At 42.4% G+C, this 17,843-nt stretch overlaps 1 protein-coding gene across 1 annotated transcript in view; it reads left to right on the top strand.

Annotated features, from left to right (window-relative positions):
• LOC124041818 (contactin-associated protein-like 2) overlaps positions 1-8,564 on the top strand; it is a 73,353-nt gene extending 64,789 nt beyond the window's left edge. The window contains exons 23-25 of the mRNA XM_046359869.1: positions 3,867-4,097; positions 5,434-5,508; positions 5,770-8,564. Coding sequence (XP_046215825.1) covers positions 3,867-4,097; positions 5,434-5,508; positions 5,770-5,969 — 506 coding nt within the window. The 3' untranslated portion in view covers positions 5,970-8,564. The remainder of the gene's footprint in view (positions 1-3,866; positions 4,098-5,433; positions 5,509-5,769) is intronic.
• Positions 8,565-17,843: the final 9,279 nt, after the last annotated feature.

Here is a 17,843-nt window from a genome sequence, read left to right as displayed (position 1 = left end):
TAAGGAATGCTGTGTATCATGCGTGGAATCAATGTATTATTTACACGGAAGTCAGAGTTACTTGCATTGATCTCTTTGAATTTGTCGAAGAGTGATTAAATCAGGACTCTGGTTCTGTGTGTTTCTGAAAAAACACTAAACCAGATTTTTTGTTGCCCATCCATGACTGAGTGATTGATCTTGTTTAGTCCAGGTGTATTAATATATGGAAAGAGGGCATCAATATATCTGGTAATGGTGATGTTGCCTTGACAGAAAAATCTTGCTTTGTTGATACAAAGACATGTACATCCATCTGAGTGCCCATATTGAGCAATGTTACAATAGGCCTTGTCTAGGCCTTTCCTTTGTCTTTGTCTGACTGACAGTGGCGACCCATCATTCAGGGCAAGTGGGGCAGTGCCTGTTTTGCATGTTATTTTGGCATAAATACGTGTCACATATCAGTTTAAAAACAATGTAAAAAAAAAAAGATTTAGCTGCATAAGAACATTGTCTCTTTTTTGCTATCTTGAGTAAGGCAGCTCCAAAATGCAGGTGTTTCAGCCTAGCTCAGTGTTTTCTGTGGTGGAAGGGCAGCCAGCGGAAAATATAGAGCGTAGGGGTTGGTAATCTTCTCTAGTTCTGCCGGGATTGGCTCAGTGTTCTGTCACTCATGGGGACACTACATTCAAGCCCCCCTTGGGTGCTTCCATAGATTTACATTAGAAGTGCCCATTCAAGAAGGCTCAAGGTTATTGGCCACAGATAAAATTATGTCAAATTACGTTATATCTACCGTAGCTTTGATTGGACTGATCATGTCAACAACATACTTTCAAAATCCTAGCTAGCAAGCCAGACAAGCAGTCATCTTCATGAATTATGTCGCCAATCTACTGGCAAACAATTTTCAGTCTTTGTCATATGAAGAGAAATGATAGATAAAACGTATCTGTGATCATTGGCCATTGGACATAAACATTACACAACAAGTTGGAGATCGCAAATTCAACAATGAGTGGTTTGGAAGGAATCAGTTGCTAGCTGCAAGCGTTGCAAAGCAATCACTATTTTTCTTCCCCTGCCTGCTATTCGGTGGAGAGGGTGTGTGGTCCAAGTCTGGGTTTAAGGGTCTCTTTTCCAAGCTTAAAAGGATAAACATTCCCATCTAACACCATGGGAATTAATTGGCCATGCTGACAATCCAACATGACTTCTGCCGCATTCAAAACAACTGGAAACTCCGAACTGTGAAATCTTGGAACTTTGAATAAAACGAGCTCCAACTGGGAAAATTGAACGGCTTTGAACGGTCATCCAACAAAAAATTCCAAGTCTGGAAATTAGGACTCTTTTGAGAGCTCCGACCTGAAAATCACGGACGTCATGATTCAACCATTTTTCTTTCAGTTCCCAGTTGTCTTGAAAGCACCAGAAATCAAGAGAAGTTTCATAACACATTTTGCTCACAAGAAGGACTCCTGTTGAAGTGAGCACAGCACAACAACGGAGAGGCCAAAAATGTATTGTATGCTTCTGCATAAATTAGGTAATATGCCAGGGAGATATGTAGCTAACAAAGTAATACTAACCCTATTTTGTGTAGTAAGCTGTTAGTAACCTCACCCTAATAATTTGGTCCCTTTCCCCATAATACCTTAGCCAACTGTTCTGACTTGGAGGTACACATGTAGCCTATGGCCTGTTTTAGAGAAATGTCATCATCAAATATTGTAAGAGCTTTCATTGCCTACTTACATGCCCCCTTTATTTATCCTACCTTTCTGATCTGGTGTACAGGGAGAATACTGTAAGAACGTCTCACTGTTCTGAATTATGTCGTTGTACATTTCAAAAGTGCTGAATAGTCATATCGTCTGTCTTAGCTCGCTCATTAATATCTTAATCGAAATGACGGATTTCCTCTTATCCGCTCATCGTTCCCTTATGCCATAGTTTGTACATCTCAATTGTCAGTAGAAACCACATGTTTAAGCAAGTCAGCCATATAAAAAGGCAGTAAATGAGGCTGAGTTAACTGTTCCGCTGCCAAATAAGGCTCCACTGATAGCCAGGTATAGGGACAGCTTTATGTAGGCCCTAACAGTTTGTGGGCACCATTTGTCATTGTTATAGTGCAATTCATGTATTGTTTAGCGTTGTGTAGTGGCTTTGCTGTCATGCATCTAAAAAAAATGGAGTGTGCTCCACCAAGATTTACAGGCTAAAATCGCCACTGCTAACTGATATAGTACACCTACTATAGTACACCCACACCACTCAGATAAACTCAGGGTAAAAAAGTGTGGATTATAGGGCCATCAAGAACCACACCACTGCAGCACACAGCTCATCAGTATAGAGGAAGGTAGAATAGAAAACAGAATAAAATGATGTGCGCATGGCATGGCGTGTTTGATTTATGCTAAGGGAGGGAGCAGCACCGTGTTAGCAGGAGTCAGACACCAGTACACTGATCCTATTCTGAGAACAGTAGAATGCCCCATTGTGCCTGGCTGGTAAAGCCTTACAACTTCCCAGAGTGCTTTGCTGCTGCACTCGATTAATAAATTAACAACAATCTCTGACATCATCCTGAGGGAGGGAGGGAGCACAAAAGCCCGGTCCTGATCCCCATCCTGTAATCCTTTACTCACATCCAGGTTTTCTCCGAGCCTCGTTCCGTTTGTGAATGTATTAGCTCACTGATCCATGACATCATCATGTTTTCCCTGCCTGGTCTGGCTGTAAGGAAGAGAAGAGAAGGAAGGGAAAGGAGCTGGGCTGAACCATTTAGGGTGCATTCACATTCAGAGCTCGCTGGCTAACCAAGGCTTCAGGCACATAGACACCCTGGCAGATACACAGACAGGTTGGCATACAGACAGGTAATCCACACAGGAAGACAGACAGAGAGATTGATAGACATATTGGCAAGAAGATAAACAGACTACTAGCAGGCAGAAAGGCAGTAGGGCAGATACAGAATTAAATGTTCCTGGCAGACAGACGAACATACAGGTAGACAGACAAGCATGTCTCATAGACAGGCATACAGTGGGCAGTGGTAGCACTGTATAAGACAAGGACTTTTCCTCTGGATAGAGGGGCTGCGCCGTGGGGGCAGACTCAGAGTTAGCGCCACTTCATTCAGGGAGGACAACAGGGCAACCAGGTAATACTCTTCTGTATTTGACAAACTTGAGGTGGCATAGTGTTTTCAATAACAACCTACCTGTAACTAAACTGTAAATCTGTAGGTGTTGGGGACCCTTATGGTAAACCTTGACCTTGTGTTGTTGTTGCAACTCTTTGTTTCAGATATATTTCTATTTTTTGTCATTTCCTTTTCATGCAAGGTAGGCCTATGTTGTTTTTAACAATTCTTGTCACTGTAGCCTAAGATGGTGAATACTTTTTTCTGTAGATATTGCAATGTGTTTTCTGAAAAGTAGAGATAATGCATTGGCTAATGTTCCAAACAGGATGTGTTTGTCTTTTCAACTTGGGGGCATATGAAACATCCTTCTTACATGTAACCGTGAAATTACTCTTCTTTATCTGCCTTGGAGAATAAAATATTGCAAAAGAATTGGATACTCTGTTTTCCCTGGAGTATAACATATCTGCAGTAGGAGTCTCTGCAGTAGTTGCCTGACTGGTGGAAGCTAGGGACATGGAATACAGTATCACCAACCAGACACTAGGTTCAAGTGAACATAAATCAAACTGGGGAGGCTTACGCTGTTGTGCTGAGTAGTAGTGCATCGTGGTGGTAGACTAGTATTAAGTGGTCAGGCAGCATCAGTCAGCAGCTCCAAGAAGAACTCCTATCTAATCTAGAAGTACTGTGATGGTTTTTCTTTTTTCTTTGTTTTAATCAGAAACTGGCCAGATTGACCCAGTCCTCATAGAGAAGTACAACACCCCAGGGTTCGTTGGCTGTCTGTCCAGAGTTCAGTTCAACAACATCGCCCCTCTGAAGGCAGCACTGAGGTCTGGCATCGTCGCCCCAGTGACCACCCAGGGCATTCTAGTGGAGTCCAACTGCGGGGCGTCTCCTCTCACCATCTCACCCATGGCTGCTGCCAATGACCCCTGGCACCTGGACTCAGGTACAGTAAATCACTGTGTTTCTATCTATCCCCTTTAATTGTCCCACCAATGGAACCATTTATTCCTATCATGGGATTTTATTCTATTCTATTGAATTGTCGTGTTTATTTACATCTCGATACCATCATCTTGAATACTGCATTTTAAAAGTAGTCCTTTACAGTAGATATATTGTCGGTGGTCAACTAGCAGCACCAGCAGTCCACTCAGTCCTCCAAAGAGATTTGACATTTAATTAAAACTTCAAGGCATGATATTTAATAGTGGTACTTTTCTTCTTCAGCTATTGAACCATTTAAACCCATGTGCTGTGCTGTTTAGCTCCTGTGGATAGGTCTACAGGATGGTTATCACTGGGTCAGTGTATTGATCCTGGGTGTGTTCTCTGGACACAAAGGAATGAGCTTTCCGGACACATGAGATCTATTGCTGCCCAGCCACTCACCCTCTTCTCTTAATCTCTCCATTACTGGGAACACAATATCTATCTCATGCCTGCTCTGCTCTGTATGAAATGTTATCCCTCAGGCACTCTAAGTGACTATTTGTATGTTTAACCTATGGAGGCATATGAGGTTTCAATAAATCAGATGAATCTTTTTAGTGGTACTGCTTTAGTAAGGATTAATATAAACAATTTCAATTGTCCCACAGCTAGGCCTAATGGGACTAGTTATAGATTGTTACACTATTGATATTCTGACTTTTACTAAGAGAGCTTTGGATGAAAAACATGAAAATAAGAGGAATAATCTTTGTATCATTTGATCTGAGCCTTGCATAGTGCTCCAAAGGCAAACAGATCAGCTCCCTGTAAGAGGTATCTGTGATCCCTGCTCCACTGTGTGTGTGTGTGTGTGTGTGTGTGTGTGTGTGTGTGTGTGTGTGTGTGTGTGTGTGTGTGTGTGTGTGTGTGTGTGTGTGTGTGTGTGTGTGTGTGTGTGTGTGTGTGTGTGTGTGTGTGTGTGTGTGTGTGTGTGTGTGTGTGTGTGTGTGTGTGTGTGTATTTTGGGGGCGGTGATATGTGATGAGAGATTTGCACATATTCTGCAGAATCCACTCAAATGGACTAGAGTGCCCACAGAGATGTCAGATGAAAAGAGCAGACAGCCCCTCTTAACTCAGCCCACGCCTACTTCCCCCCATGACTCACACTGTGCATATACTGCATGCTATATTTATGGCTTGTCCTGTTTTTTTAAATAATCGGATGTCAAAGTGTGCCAGTTTACAATTGACATATTCTGTCTCTGTAAAAAATGTGTCATAGCATTTACATTTTTTTTAGCATTGTTTGGTTATTTTGTGGTTGATCCGTTTTTTTTCCTTTTTCAGCTGGTGCTGTATTCCCATTCAACGAGGAAAGAGTTAGCCGGGATGGAGTTGATCGGAACGCTGCAATTATCGGAGGTGAATAGGGGCAGTAATCAACTCACCTACTATACAGGGTTTTTGAGGTTACTTACAGCCCTTATCAAAGTGTATTTCTCACGTGCACAGGATACAGCAGGTGCAAACAGTACAGTGAAATGCTTACTTGCACGCTCTTCCTCAACAATGCAGTATTCAATATATAAAAAAGGAAAATAAATAGAAAAGGGCCAAATCCAGTAATCGATTTTTCAAAATAACACATTGTCATGTACCTCATAATGTCCTTTATACTTGTAGGTATCATTGCTGTGGTCATCTTTACCATCCTCTGCACCCTGGTGTTCCTGATTCGCCATATGTTCCGTCACAAGGGCTCCTACCACACCAATGAGGCCAAAGGGGCGGAGTCTGCGGATTGTGCCGATGCAGCCATCATTGTCAATGACCCAGCCTTTACAGAAACCATTGATGAGAGCAAGAAGGAATGGTTCATTTAATCAGACATTCACATTTTGGTACTGGTCAGTGGTGTGCCCATTGCTCTTCACACTTCGCTGTGTGAGGACAAGGCTTTCTTTGATGAGGATGATGATGAGGATGATGAATGAATAATGTGTAAATGGGGCATAGGAAGATTTCCCCATGGACTAGATGTGTGCATTGGCTGGCTTGTCTATAATGTATTTACATTGAGTGAGGAGTTGGAGGAGTTTTGGCAACATGATATCAGTCATTCACATAGAGCCATTATTACAACTACAGCATCACCTGGACTGAGAATTAAAAATTTAAAAAACAATATCACTTTTTATATTTATTTTTTTCATTACTGTTGATGTCTTAATGTTTTTAGCTTTGATTGTAGAGATGTTTATGCCTGCATTTAATGGGTCAAGCACATAATGTACACTTCTAGTTCCTTTGCTGCCAAATGAGTACCAAGTGAGTTGCTTAGAGACAAAATGCTCTCCCTGCACAGATTGAAAAACACATTAAGGTTTATGTCACTGACATTTGATTGTATTGCATTGTAATGTATTGGTTTGATTGCACTGCAGTCCTTATTATGTGTAGAATACAATGGCATGCTACACAACTATGGCATCCCTTCATTGCACCATTCCACACAGTAGCACTGGTATTTCCTCACAAATGTGTCTTTTATCTTGCAGATAATTTTTTTGGGGGGCCAAATTATTCAGCATGCTTAATCTGTTTCCCCGGTCTTGATACATATGATGATGGCTCTTCTTGTAAAAAAAAAAATTGGCATGATATGACAGGTTCACATTTGGCAACATTGTGACTTTTGAGAGGGAAGTGCTATGATATTGTCATGAAAAGGTTTATTGTACAAACAAGCAGCATATTACTTATAGTAATGACAATATCCAATGTGCCTTCAAGATTCAGCCACTCTGCTTTCATTTTTGGACTATTTCCTTCTGGGTACACTGACTGTACCCTGAATATTGAACAAAATAAATACTGTATGGCCAATAGGGATGTATTTATGATGGTGGCTATATGCTAAAAGGAAAAGGACAGAACGTGGCTTAACTTCAGCTCCATGGGCAGTGATACACTATACACACGCTTAACTAATGCCTGAACTTCTATGCCTTTGTTGGTATCAATGTGTATAGTTCTGTAGCACAGGAGGCTGCATGAGGCAACACATGTATTTGATACAATTCCAATTATTCCGCTCGAGCCATTACCAGGAGCCTGTCCTCCCCAATTATTAAGGTGCCACCAACCTCCTGTGTTCTATGGGTGTTATTTGATTTGTTTATTTGAGTACAGTGGGGCTGTATGTTTTATGTCTAACCATTTTATTTCCTTATTCATAAGATAACCATTTTCACCCAGTAAGTCACCCAGTAAGTCAGAATAACCCACAATATGAAATGTTTTTATGTTACAAGTGCCAACAAGATTATGTCAGCCTTTCCCCATGTTAAGATTCTCATATTCACATCATGTGGTTTGGGAATTGCTGTGATTAATTCAGAGTAGCATTACACAGACAACACAGTGTGTGCTGAAGAGAAGAACTGGAGGATTAGGAGAGCTAAGGGGAATGTAGACAGCATGAGAGACTGTCGTGAAAACCTCTGAAATGAACATAAAATGATTAGCTGTTACTGTTGAAGGCTGTAACAGCATCTGCAAACAGAATGTATCCCACATGCCCACAGCAATCTGAATTGGATGATGAAATCCCTTAAATTGCACCACTGAACACATAAGCAAAGCTGTTATTATTAGGTAATTTCTTCACATTTTTTGTGTTGCTATTTTGTCATGTAGGCTATTGTTTTGAATCAATCAACATGTAAATCCCTGTCTACATCTCACAATGGTACATTTTGGTTTATTGTTATTAAGAGGAGCAAAACATTGGTTGTTCATCACTGTGTGTGCTAATAGTCAAGTTGCAACTGAAACACAATATACTTTAATATTCTATAAACCAAAATGATCAGAGGACATCCATTTACTGTAGAGCAACACTTTATGAGAAAGCATGATCTTACATTTCATTAGAATATCTAACACGTCACAGTTCACAATGTAATATATAATATTATAGCATAGGATATAATAAAGCATAATATAGCATATTGATATTATGGAGATTTTTTTTGTTATGTTGGTTTACCACTTTTGTCAAATGAATGATTGGCATCGGATTTCAAATTCCATTATTGTTTTTCTTTTCATTAGCAGCATGACAATTAAAACTAAAAACAGTACCACATTGCAGTGCAATTTATTTTACATTAATTCTTTGGAAATATTTTGTACATTTCTTATCTGAGGGATGACGTGCAAAAGTATTTTTTATAATATATTTACATTTATTTCATTGCAATTATAATTATATGGCAGTTTTCTTTTTGATATTCTGTGTGAAAAACATACATTGTTGAAAGTCTTTTACAGTGGCTTGAGATCATGTTCCCCAAAATGAAAGATTTTACAACTTAATTTTGTGTTATTTTAGTTCAGTATTGTATGTCAGGCCTGAGATTGCATATGTAATGTGATTTTGTCTTAATATAAAACATTAAACAAGCCTTGCCATACAGAGTGTAATTGGTTTTTCATCAGTTGCCTCCCTATCAGAACATGCACCCTCTCCCGACACCTACAGTGCTTTCAGAAAGTATTCACACCCCTTCACTTTTTCTAGATTTTTTTGTGTTACAGCTTTATTCTAAAATGGATTAAATAAATGTTTTCCTCGTCAATCTACACACAATACACCATAATGACAAAGCAAAAACAGGTTTTTAGAAATGTTTGTAAATCTATTAAAAATAAAAAAACAGAAATACCTTATTTACATAAGTATTCAGACCGGATGTCCATATCCATTGGCGACCGCAGACCTATACAGTCGGCCATGGCCTGCGAGTCTTCCACGCCCTTCTCTCATCCACCACGGTCCAATAGCCCCGAACCCATGCAACTCGGCCGCGCTCCCCTCACGCCTGCCGAGAGACACCGGAGGTTACGTGAAAACCTGTGCCTATATTGTGGAGAGACTAACCACAACCCCTCCACTTCCGCCTGGGTAAGCACCTCTATATTTTTGAACATTACCAAAAGGCAGTTTGGGATCCCAGCACTTCTTTCTGTTAATGAGTTCACTCAGTTTGTGGAGGGACTAGTGGACTCGGGGGCTGCAGGACATTTCATTGACGAACAATTGGCACAACAGTTAAGGGTCAAACTAATCCCTGTTAATCCTCCCTTTAGAATGAATGCGCTGAATGGACAACCTCTCGGAACTGGTCTTGTGACTAGCATGATGTAACGGTTTTCTAGGTGAGAAGGAGAGTCGGACCAAAATGCAGCATGTAGATTGCGATCCATGTTTAATAAACAAACGTAAAACACGAATCAATTATAAACACTACAAAACAACGAACGTAATGAACGTAACGAAAACTGAAACAGCCTATACTTGTGTAAACTACCACAGATAGGAACAAGGACACTAAGGACAATCACCCACGAAACACACAAAGAATATGGCTGCCTAAATATGGTTCCCAATCAGAGACAACGATAAACACCTGCCTCTGATTGAGAACCACTTCAGACAGCCATAGACTTAACTAGAACACCCCACTAAGCTACAATCCCAATACATACACACCGCATACAAAAACCCATGCCACACCCTGGCCTGACCAAAAAAATGAAGATAAACACAAAATACTTTGACAAGGGTGTGACACATGACCCGAAAGTATCACCCTTCTGATTGGCCTCCTTCACTCTGTGGTCATTCAGTTAATGGTGTTGTCTTCACCTAAAGACCCCATCATCTTCGGTCACCCCTGGCTAAGCCTTCATGACCCTGCCATCTCCTGGTGGCAAGGGGGGCTGCTGTCATGGTCTCCCGTCTGTTTAAGCACTGCTTCAGTCTACCATGTTGAGCCACCTCTATAGAAGGATCAGAGTCTGCCATTCCAACCCACATCCCAACTGTATATGCCTAGTTCCTGAGTGTCTTCAGCAAGAAAAAGGCATCCATTCTGCCCCCTCATCGCCTGGAGGACTGCGCAATCGACCTCTTTCCTGGGCTATCGCCCCCTAAGGGTCGGATCTACCCCTTGTCCATCCCAGAGAATGAGGCTATGGACACCTATATAGAAGAGGCTCTCGACATGGGATTCATCCATCCATCCACGTCTTTGGCTGGATCCAGTTTAATTTTGGGGGAAAATAGAACAAGTTGGACAGTCTACCATCTACTCCAAACTGGACCTACGTAGTGCTTACAACCCGGTCCGTATTTGAAGTGGGGATGAGTGGAAGACGGCATTCATCACCGCTAGGGGTCACTACAAATACCTGGTTATGCCCTACGGTCTCACCAATGCTCCCGCAGTCTTCCAGTCCTTCACGAATGAAGTTTTCCAGGACATGATCATGATCTCATTGTGTATATTGACGATATCTTGATCTACTCTCACTCCCTTGCAGAACACGTACAGCATGTGCAACAGGTCCTCCAACAGCTACAGGACCAACCTCTTTTTGTCAAGGCTGAGAAGAGCGCCTTTCACGTTACTATGGTAACCTTCCTAGGGTTCGTGCTGACACCAGCAAGGGTCAACATGGATGAAGGCGGGCCTCCCACGTGGCGCAGTGATCTGCGTGCTAGCTGTGCCACCAGAGAGTCTGAGTTCGAGCCCAGGCTCTGTCGCAGCCGGCCGTGACCGGGAGGCCCATGGGGCGGTGCACAATTGGCCTAGCGTCATCTGGGTTAGGGAGGGTTTGGCCGGCAGGGAAATCCTTGTCTCATCGCGCACTAGCGACTCTTGTGGCGGGCTGGGCGCAGTGCGCGCTGATCAGGTTGCAAGGTGTACAGTGTTTCCTCCGACACATTGGCGCGGCTGGCTTCCGGGTTGGATGCGTGCTGTGTTAAGAAGCAGTGCAGCTAGGTTCGGTTGTATTTCGGGGGACGCGTGGCTATCGGCCTTCGCCTCTCCCGAGTCCATACGGGAGTTGTAGCAATGAGACAGTAACTACTAACAATTGTATACCACGAAATTGGGTAAAAAAAAATACACACATTTAAAAAACATGGATGAAGGCAATGTCATGGCCGTGCTTAACTGGCCCAAACCTACCACCGTAAAGGAACATTTCTTAGGATTCTCCAACTACTTCCGCCCGTTCATCTGAAACTGCAGCAGCACAACCGCTCCTCTCTCAGCTCTCACCAGTCAAAATACCTGTACCCTCCAATGGACCGACACCGCCCTTACTGCTTCTGAGACCTTGAAGCGCCTCTTCACATCCGCACCATCCTTAGGTAGCCAGATCTTACCCTTCCTTTTGTTCTGGAGGTGGATGCATCCGAGGTTCGGTGTGGGAGCAGTTCTCTCTCAGTGTGTCGGGACACCTTCCAAATTACACTCATGTGGCTTCTTTTCCAAGAAACTGTCACCCGCTGAGAGGAACTATGACGTCGGGAACTGAAAGCGCCTCGCCATTAAACTGGCTGTCAAAGAGTGGTGCCACTGGTTAGAGGGAGCTCATCACCCATTCCGTGTCCTTTTCGACCACCGCAATTTGGAGTACTTAATAAGTGCTAAGAGGCTCAACCCCAGACATGATCGCTGGGCACTCTTCTTCACCAGATTCAACTTCACTGTCACCTATCTTCCCGGCAAGAAAAATGTGAAGGCTGATTCCTTATCACGTCTATTTGATGCCCCTTCCTCTAACCCAGCTCCCGAGGCCACCCTGCCTCCGTCTTGTGTCATGGGACCCATACAGCGGAAAATCCAAGCAGCTGTCCAAGAGGCCCTACGCCACAAACCAGCACCTCCGAAACCCCTGCAGGCAAGACTGTCCGTCAGACACCAACTAATGCAGTGGTGCCATACCTCGCTGAGTTCTAGCCATCCCAGAATCCCCCGGACCATGGAGCTACTGACACGAAAGTTCTGGTAGTCATCCCTAACAGCCGATGTCCGAGATTACATTCTTTCCTGTCCTGTTTGTGCTTGGACAGAGAGCCCTTTCCAACTACCTACTAGTAAGCTTGAGCCTTTACCTACACCACACAGACCATGGTCCCACAACGCCATGGATTTCCTCAAGGATCTGCTGGACCCTTCAGGCTTCATGACTATTTTAGTTGTGGTGGATCGGTTCTCCAAGATGTTCCAACTTATCCCCCTTCCGCATCTACCTAATGCTATGGAAATGGCAGAGTGCATGTTTCAACAGGTGTTTCGTCTGTATGGGATCCCGGAAGACATCGTTTCAGATCGGGGACCCCAGTTCGTCTCCAGGGTGTGGCAAGCCTTCTGTGACCGACTGGAGGTCTCCATCAGCCTATCCTGCGGATACCATCCCTAAACCAACGGGCATACGGAACGCCTGAATCAGGAAATAGGGAAGTACCTTCGCCAACACTGCACCCACCAACCACACGAGTGGATTCGCTATCTAGCCTGGGCTGAATACACACAGAACTCTCTGGTGCTCCTTTGCTCCTTTTCAGTGTGTGCTCAGATACCAACCCCTGTGTTCCCATGGGAGACAGAGCCCGGAACTGTGCCTGCCGTCGATGAGTGGTTTCGACGGAGCGCGCAGGTTTGGGAGACCGCACATCGGCACCTCCATCAAGCTTCCCTCTCCCAAAAACGGTTCGCTGACCGGTGTCGCTGATCTACTCCACTCTTCCACCCTGGGCAATGTGTGTGGCTCTCTAGTTGGGACATCCAGCTTCTTGACCCCTGCAAAAGGTTCAGTCCCGGTTCATTGGTCCCTTCAAAATAACACACCACATCAATCCTGTCACCTACCATCTCCAGTTGCCCCACCATTACCGGATCTCCTCATCCTTCCATGTGTCCCTTCTCAAGACTATGAGGTGCAACACTCTCCATCCTCCTGTGGCACACCTCGGCGCACCCCCTCCGTTTGACGTCAGCGGTGCAATGTCTTATTCCGTCTGAGCCTTCCTTGACTCCAAGCGCCTGGGTGGTTGCATCCACTACCTGGTGGATTGGGAAGGGTACGGACCCGAAGAACGGTCCTGGATCCCCGCCTAGGACTTCCTCGACCCAGACATGATTCTGGCTTTCCACCGTAACCGTCCTGACTGCCCAGCTCCACGTCCCCGGGGGAGGTCCCCTGCTCAGCTTCCTAGGCCGTCAAGAGCCACTCGTAGAGGGAGGGGTAATGTAACGTCTGCTTCCAACTCACACCCTAAAACACGTAGATCCCCTGAATGCAGCAGCTCACTCTCCAGATCCCAATCACCTGAATTCTAGCTGTTCACACACCTGTATGTCATTATCACCAAATCCTTATGTAGACCCCTGCCAGACACTGCATTTGGCAAGAGGTATGGGCTTCTCTGTCTGGGTTTGAATTAAACCAGTGCTTTTGTTTAAATATGTTTTACCATATTGACATCCAAGCTCAGTGTTAAGGCAAAATATGAAACCCCTCTTTTGGAAACAAAATTATTAAGTGATATGATTAGGGAGCGGTAGAAATGTATACAATTGCTACCCCGGAGGAAATGGGGGTGGGTCATGCTTTTTCAATTTCAGTCAGGGGGCGGTAGAAATGTATACAATTGCTACCCTGGAGGAAATGGGGGTGGGTCATGCTTTTTCAATTTCAGTCAGGGGGAGGGTTTAAAAAAATTTTAGTCCAGAGGAGGGTCATGTAATCTGTAATAGATTTAATGTCATATTGCTCAGTGTTTGAGAATTAGTTGCTTATTATATCTCTGGGAACCTGTAGCTGCCCCTCATCCCTTATTCTCTGCTGGGTGAGCAATATCAAGTGTGCCTAGTGTGGTCTCAATCCAATGATCCATAGCCTATATGAAGACCATGCTTGGAGAAGCACAGGGCAAAGTTATAGTTCTAAGAAAATATACTTCCTTCCCGTGTTTTTGCGCTGCTGGGATGGTGTAAACTAGGCTACACTGTATTACACGCGGCAATGGATAGGCTGCCCCAATCCTGGGCCCTGGCCTGCCCTGCTCTTGATGACTTTTTCTCGAGTTCATTGATGAACAGATACAACTGAAGTAACTGGTTCTGTTGTGCTAAACCTTTACAGTTGAAATACAACTTTGGCACTATTCTAAACAGTGGCTATTTTAGCATGTAAATTTTGGTGGGGCAAACTCCCAATTTTAGTTTTATGCATGCCAGCAAAGCCACGACAAAACAATACATTAATTGCACTATAACGGTGACAAATGGTGCCCACAAACGGTTAGGGCCTACATAAAGCTGTCCTAACAGTGGAGCTTTCCTTCAGCACCATGGAGTGTATTCTTACCACCACTACAACTGTCTATCAGCGGAGCCTCATCTGGCAGTGAAATACTTCATTCAGCCTCATTTACTGAAAACCATAGCGGATATGGCTGACTTGCTTAAACAAATGTGGTTTCTACTGACTCCTTGTGGATTTGTGTAAGTCGATAAGAACCTCATTGTCCTTCAATAATAACAAAAGCCAATATAAGTTTTGACTTTTGAACCATACACAAACATTATTACATTTATGTTCAGTAAATTCATAATGTTTGTTCTTATATCATTAACCTCTTGATTCTAGCCATCCCGGATCCGGGATCGTGAATACAGCCTCAAGCTCATTAGCATAACGCAACGTTAACTATTCATGAAAATCGCAAATGAAATAAAATAAATATATTAGCTCTTAAGCTTAGCCTTTTGTTAACAACACTGTCATCTCAGATTTTCAAAATATGCTTTTGAACCATAGCTAAACAAGCATTTGTGTAACAGTATTGATAGCCTAGCATAGCATTAAGCCTGGCATTCAGCATGCAACATTTTCACAAAAACAAGAAAAGCATTCAAATAAAATAATTTACCTTTGAAGAACTTCAGATGTTTTCAATGAGGAGACTCTCAGTTAGATAGCAAATGTTCAGTTTTTCCAAAAATATTATTTGTGTAGGTCAAATTGCTCCGTTTTGTTCATCACGTTTGGCTACGAAAAAAACCTGTATCCAGGAGTGTAATTCTCTCCGCAAGATGATTAGCATAACGCAACGTTAACTATTCATGAAAATCGCAAATGAAATGAAATAAATATATTAGCTCTCAAGCTTAGCCTTTTGTTAACAACACTGTCATCTCAGATATTCAAAATGTGCTTTTGAACCATAGCTAAACAAGCATTTGTGTAAGAGTATTGATAGCCTAGCATAGCATTAAGCCTGGCATTCAGCATGCAACATTTTCACAAAAACAAGAAAAGCATTCAAATAAAATAATTTACCTTTGAAGAACTTCAGATGTTTTCAATGAGGAGACTCTCAGTTAGATAGCAAATGTTCAGTTTTTCCAAAAATATTATTTGTGTAGACAAATCGCTCCGTTTTGTTCATCACGTTTAGGTAAGAAAAACCCCGAAAATTAAGTCATTACAACGCAAACTTTTTTCCAAATTAACTCCATAATATCGACAGAAACATGGCAAACATTATTTAGAATCAATCCTCAAGGTGTTTTTCACATATCTATCGATGATAAATCATTATTGGCAGTTTAGTTTCTCCTCTGAAGAAATGGAACGCGCATGGACCTAGAGATTACGCAATAATTTTGACGCAGGACACCGGGCGGACACCTGGTAAATGTAGTCTCTTATGGTCAATCTTCCAATGATATGCCTACAAATACGTCACAATGCTGCAGACACCTTGGGGAAACGGCAGAAAGTGCAGGCTCATTCCTGGCGCATTCACAGCCATATAAGGAGACATTGGAACACAGCGCCTTCAGAATCTGGGGCATTTCCTGTATGAAATTTCATCTTGGTTTCACCTGTAGCATGAGTTCTGTGGAACTCACAGATAATATCTTTGCAGTTTTGGAAACGTCAGAGGTTTTTCTTTCAAAAGCTGTCAATTACATGCATAGTCGAGCATCTTTTTGTGACAAAATATCTTGTTTAAAACGGGAATGTTTTTATCCAAAAATTAAAAGAGCGCCCCCTATCTCGAAGAAGTTAACACATAGCTCTAAGTATAAGTAAGTGCAAGGAAACGAGCTGTGATGAGGTAGGCCTATTCGTTCAGAACTTTCAAAATGGACAACAACAGACATTCAGACTCCGATCGAGAGAGACATGGTTAGCCTACCATTTCAAGTATTTTTTATGCCAATATGGTCTAAAAAGGAAGGAAAATACAATCACGAGGATCCACTTTTATAGACAATATACCGACGCACAGACAGCGCTTGCGCAAACAAAACAACCCTCGCAATATCACCTGGAATTACATGGGTCTATTACTGAACTTTTTGCTAAAAACAAATATTTTAATGGGAAGAGACTGCCACTAGCAAACATGGTTACCGAGCTAATTACATGAGATAATTTATACAGCAGCATACAATACATTTTTGGATTCACCATTGTTGTGTTGTGCTCACTTGAACAGGAAGGTGGCTCCGCCGTCCTTCCTGTGAGCAAATTTTGCTTTCAAGGCAACTGGGAACTCTGTGGGGAAAAAAACAGGTTGAATCATGACGTCAGCGATCTTCGGGCAGAGCTCTAGAAAGAGGCCTGAGTTCCCGGCTTGGAATTCCTAGTTAGATGACCGTTCAAAATGTATTTTACCTGTTGGAGCTTATTGTTTTCAGAGTTCCCAGTTGAGATTTCCCACTGCCGAGTTTCCAGTTGTTTTGAACTCGGCAGAAGTTATTCTGATTTGATAGCATGGCCAATGTACTCATTGAGCACTGATACCTTTTATCGTGACTTTACTTTCATTAATTTTATGATTGTTATTTATCGAATCAACTAAATATGTTTAATTGTTACCCGATTTAAATGAATCATGTAACAATGAACTCATTAGGAATTTGGGGCACCACGAGAGCGGTTGTTTGAAGAGTTACCATCTCCTTTACTTATCACATCCATAAAACAGTCAACGTATTAAATCATAACCTCATCATATCATCATTCTGAATAGTCGTAAACTCATGCATCTGCAAAAACCCCAGCCTCACTTATGATTCAGTACTACACAAATTGTTTTAATTATTTCTTTACTAGTGTCGTGTCTTTGGCTACGCCGGATTAAGTGATATGACATGCTATTCTATAAAATCCTTTCTCCGTAATTATTATTACCTGATTGAGCTAATCATGTAAATGTAATTAACTAGAGAGTCGAGGCACCACGAGAGAATATTTATACAGCTGTTATCTTCCGAATAAACTCTTAAAGACCTAGTAATATTTTACATCAATAGCAGTCCATATTAATCGTCACCTTAATTCAGTCTCATCTGAAAGTTATAAATTCTTGGTTATCTTCACGAACCCTGGCTAACAAGTTGAATCAGCAATGCAAAATTGGCTTTAATTATTTATTTACTTAATACCTAACTAATCACACAGAATTACATATACAAAGAATAAATCATACCTTGATTACAAATTACGTCATAAAGGAAAACGTCCTAACTGATATGACAGCTGGTTACACAAAAGAAAAGGGGCTGGGTTTGAGTGAAAGAGCGGGAAGTCTGTGGGAAAAAGGGAGAAGCTGTGCTATCGTAAATACAGTATCGTATGCATTCTGAATTACCGCCCATTTGGAAAAGGAAAATGCAATAAATATTTACTCTGAGCTGCGCTTCGGTAGGTTGGTGGTAGATGGAAGTCTGTGTTGCCAAACCGAGTCCTTTGAAGAATGTCTCTGGTGGTCAATTGGAAACGTTGTAGTAACGTCGTTGAGTGGTAGACGGGATACTCTGTCTGTTCTTTCCTAGCCTGTTCCTGTTGCTAACTCAACGGCTAGGAGGTATCACTTC

Source organism: Oncorhynchus gorbuscha, linkage group LG08 (genome assembly GCF_021184085.1).
Source record: "Oncorhynchus gorbuscha isolate QuinsamMale2020 ecotype Even-year linkage group LG08, OgorEven_v1.0, whole genome shotgun sequence".
In the NCBI taxonomy this organism is placed as follows: Eukaryota; Metazoa; Chordata; class Actinopteri; order Salmoniformes; family Salmonidae; genus Oncorhynchus; species Oncorhynchus gorbuscha.
Note: the sequence above shows the minus strand (reverse complement) of the source record. Positions and strands in the feature narration are given on the sequence as shown.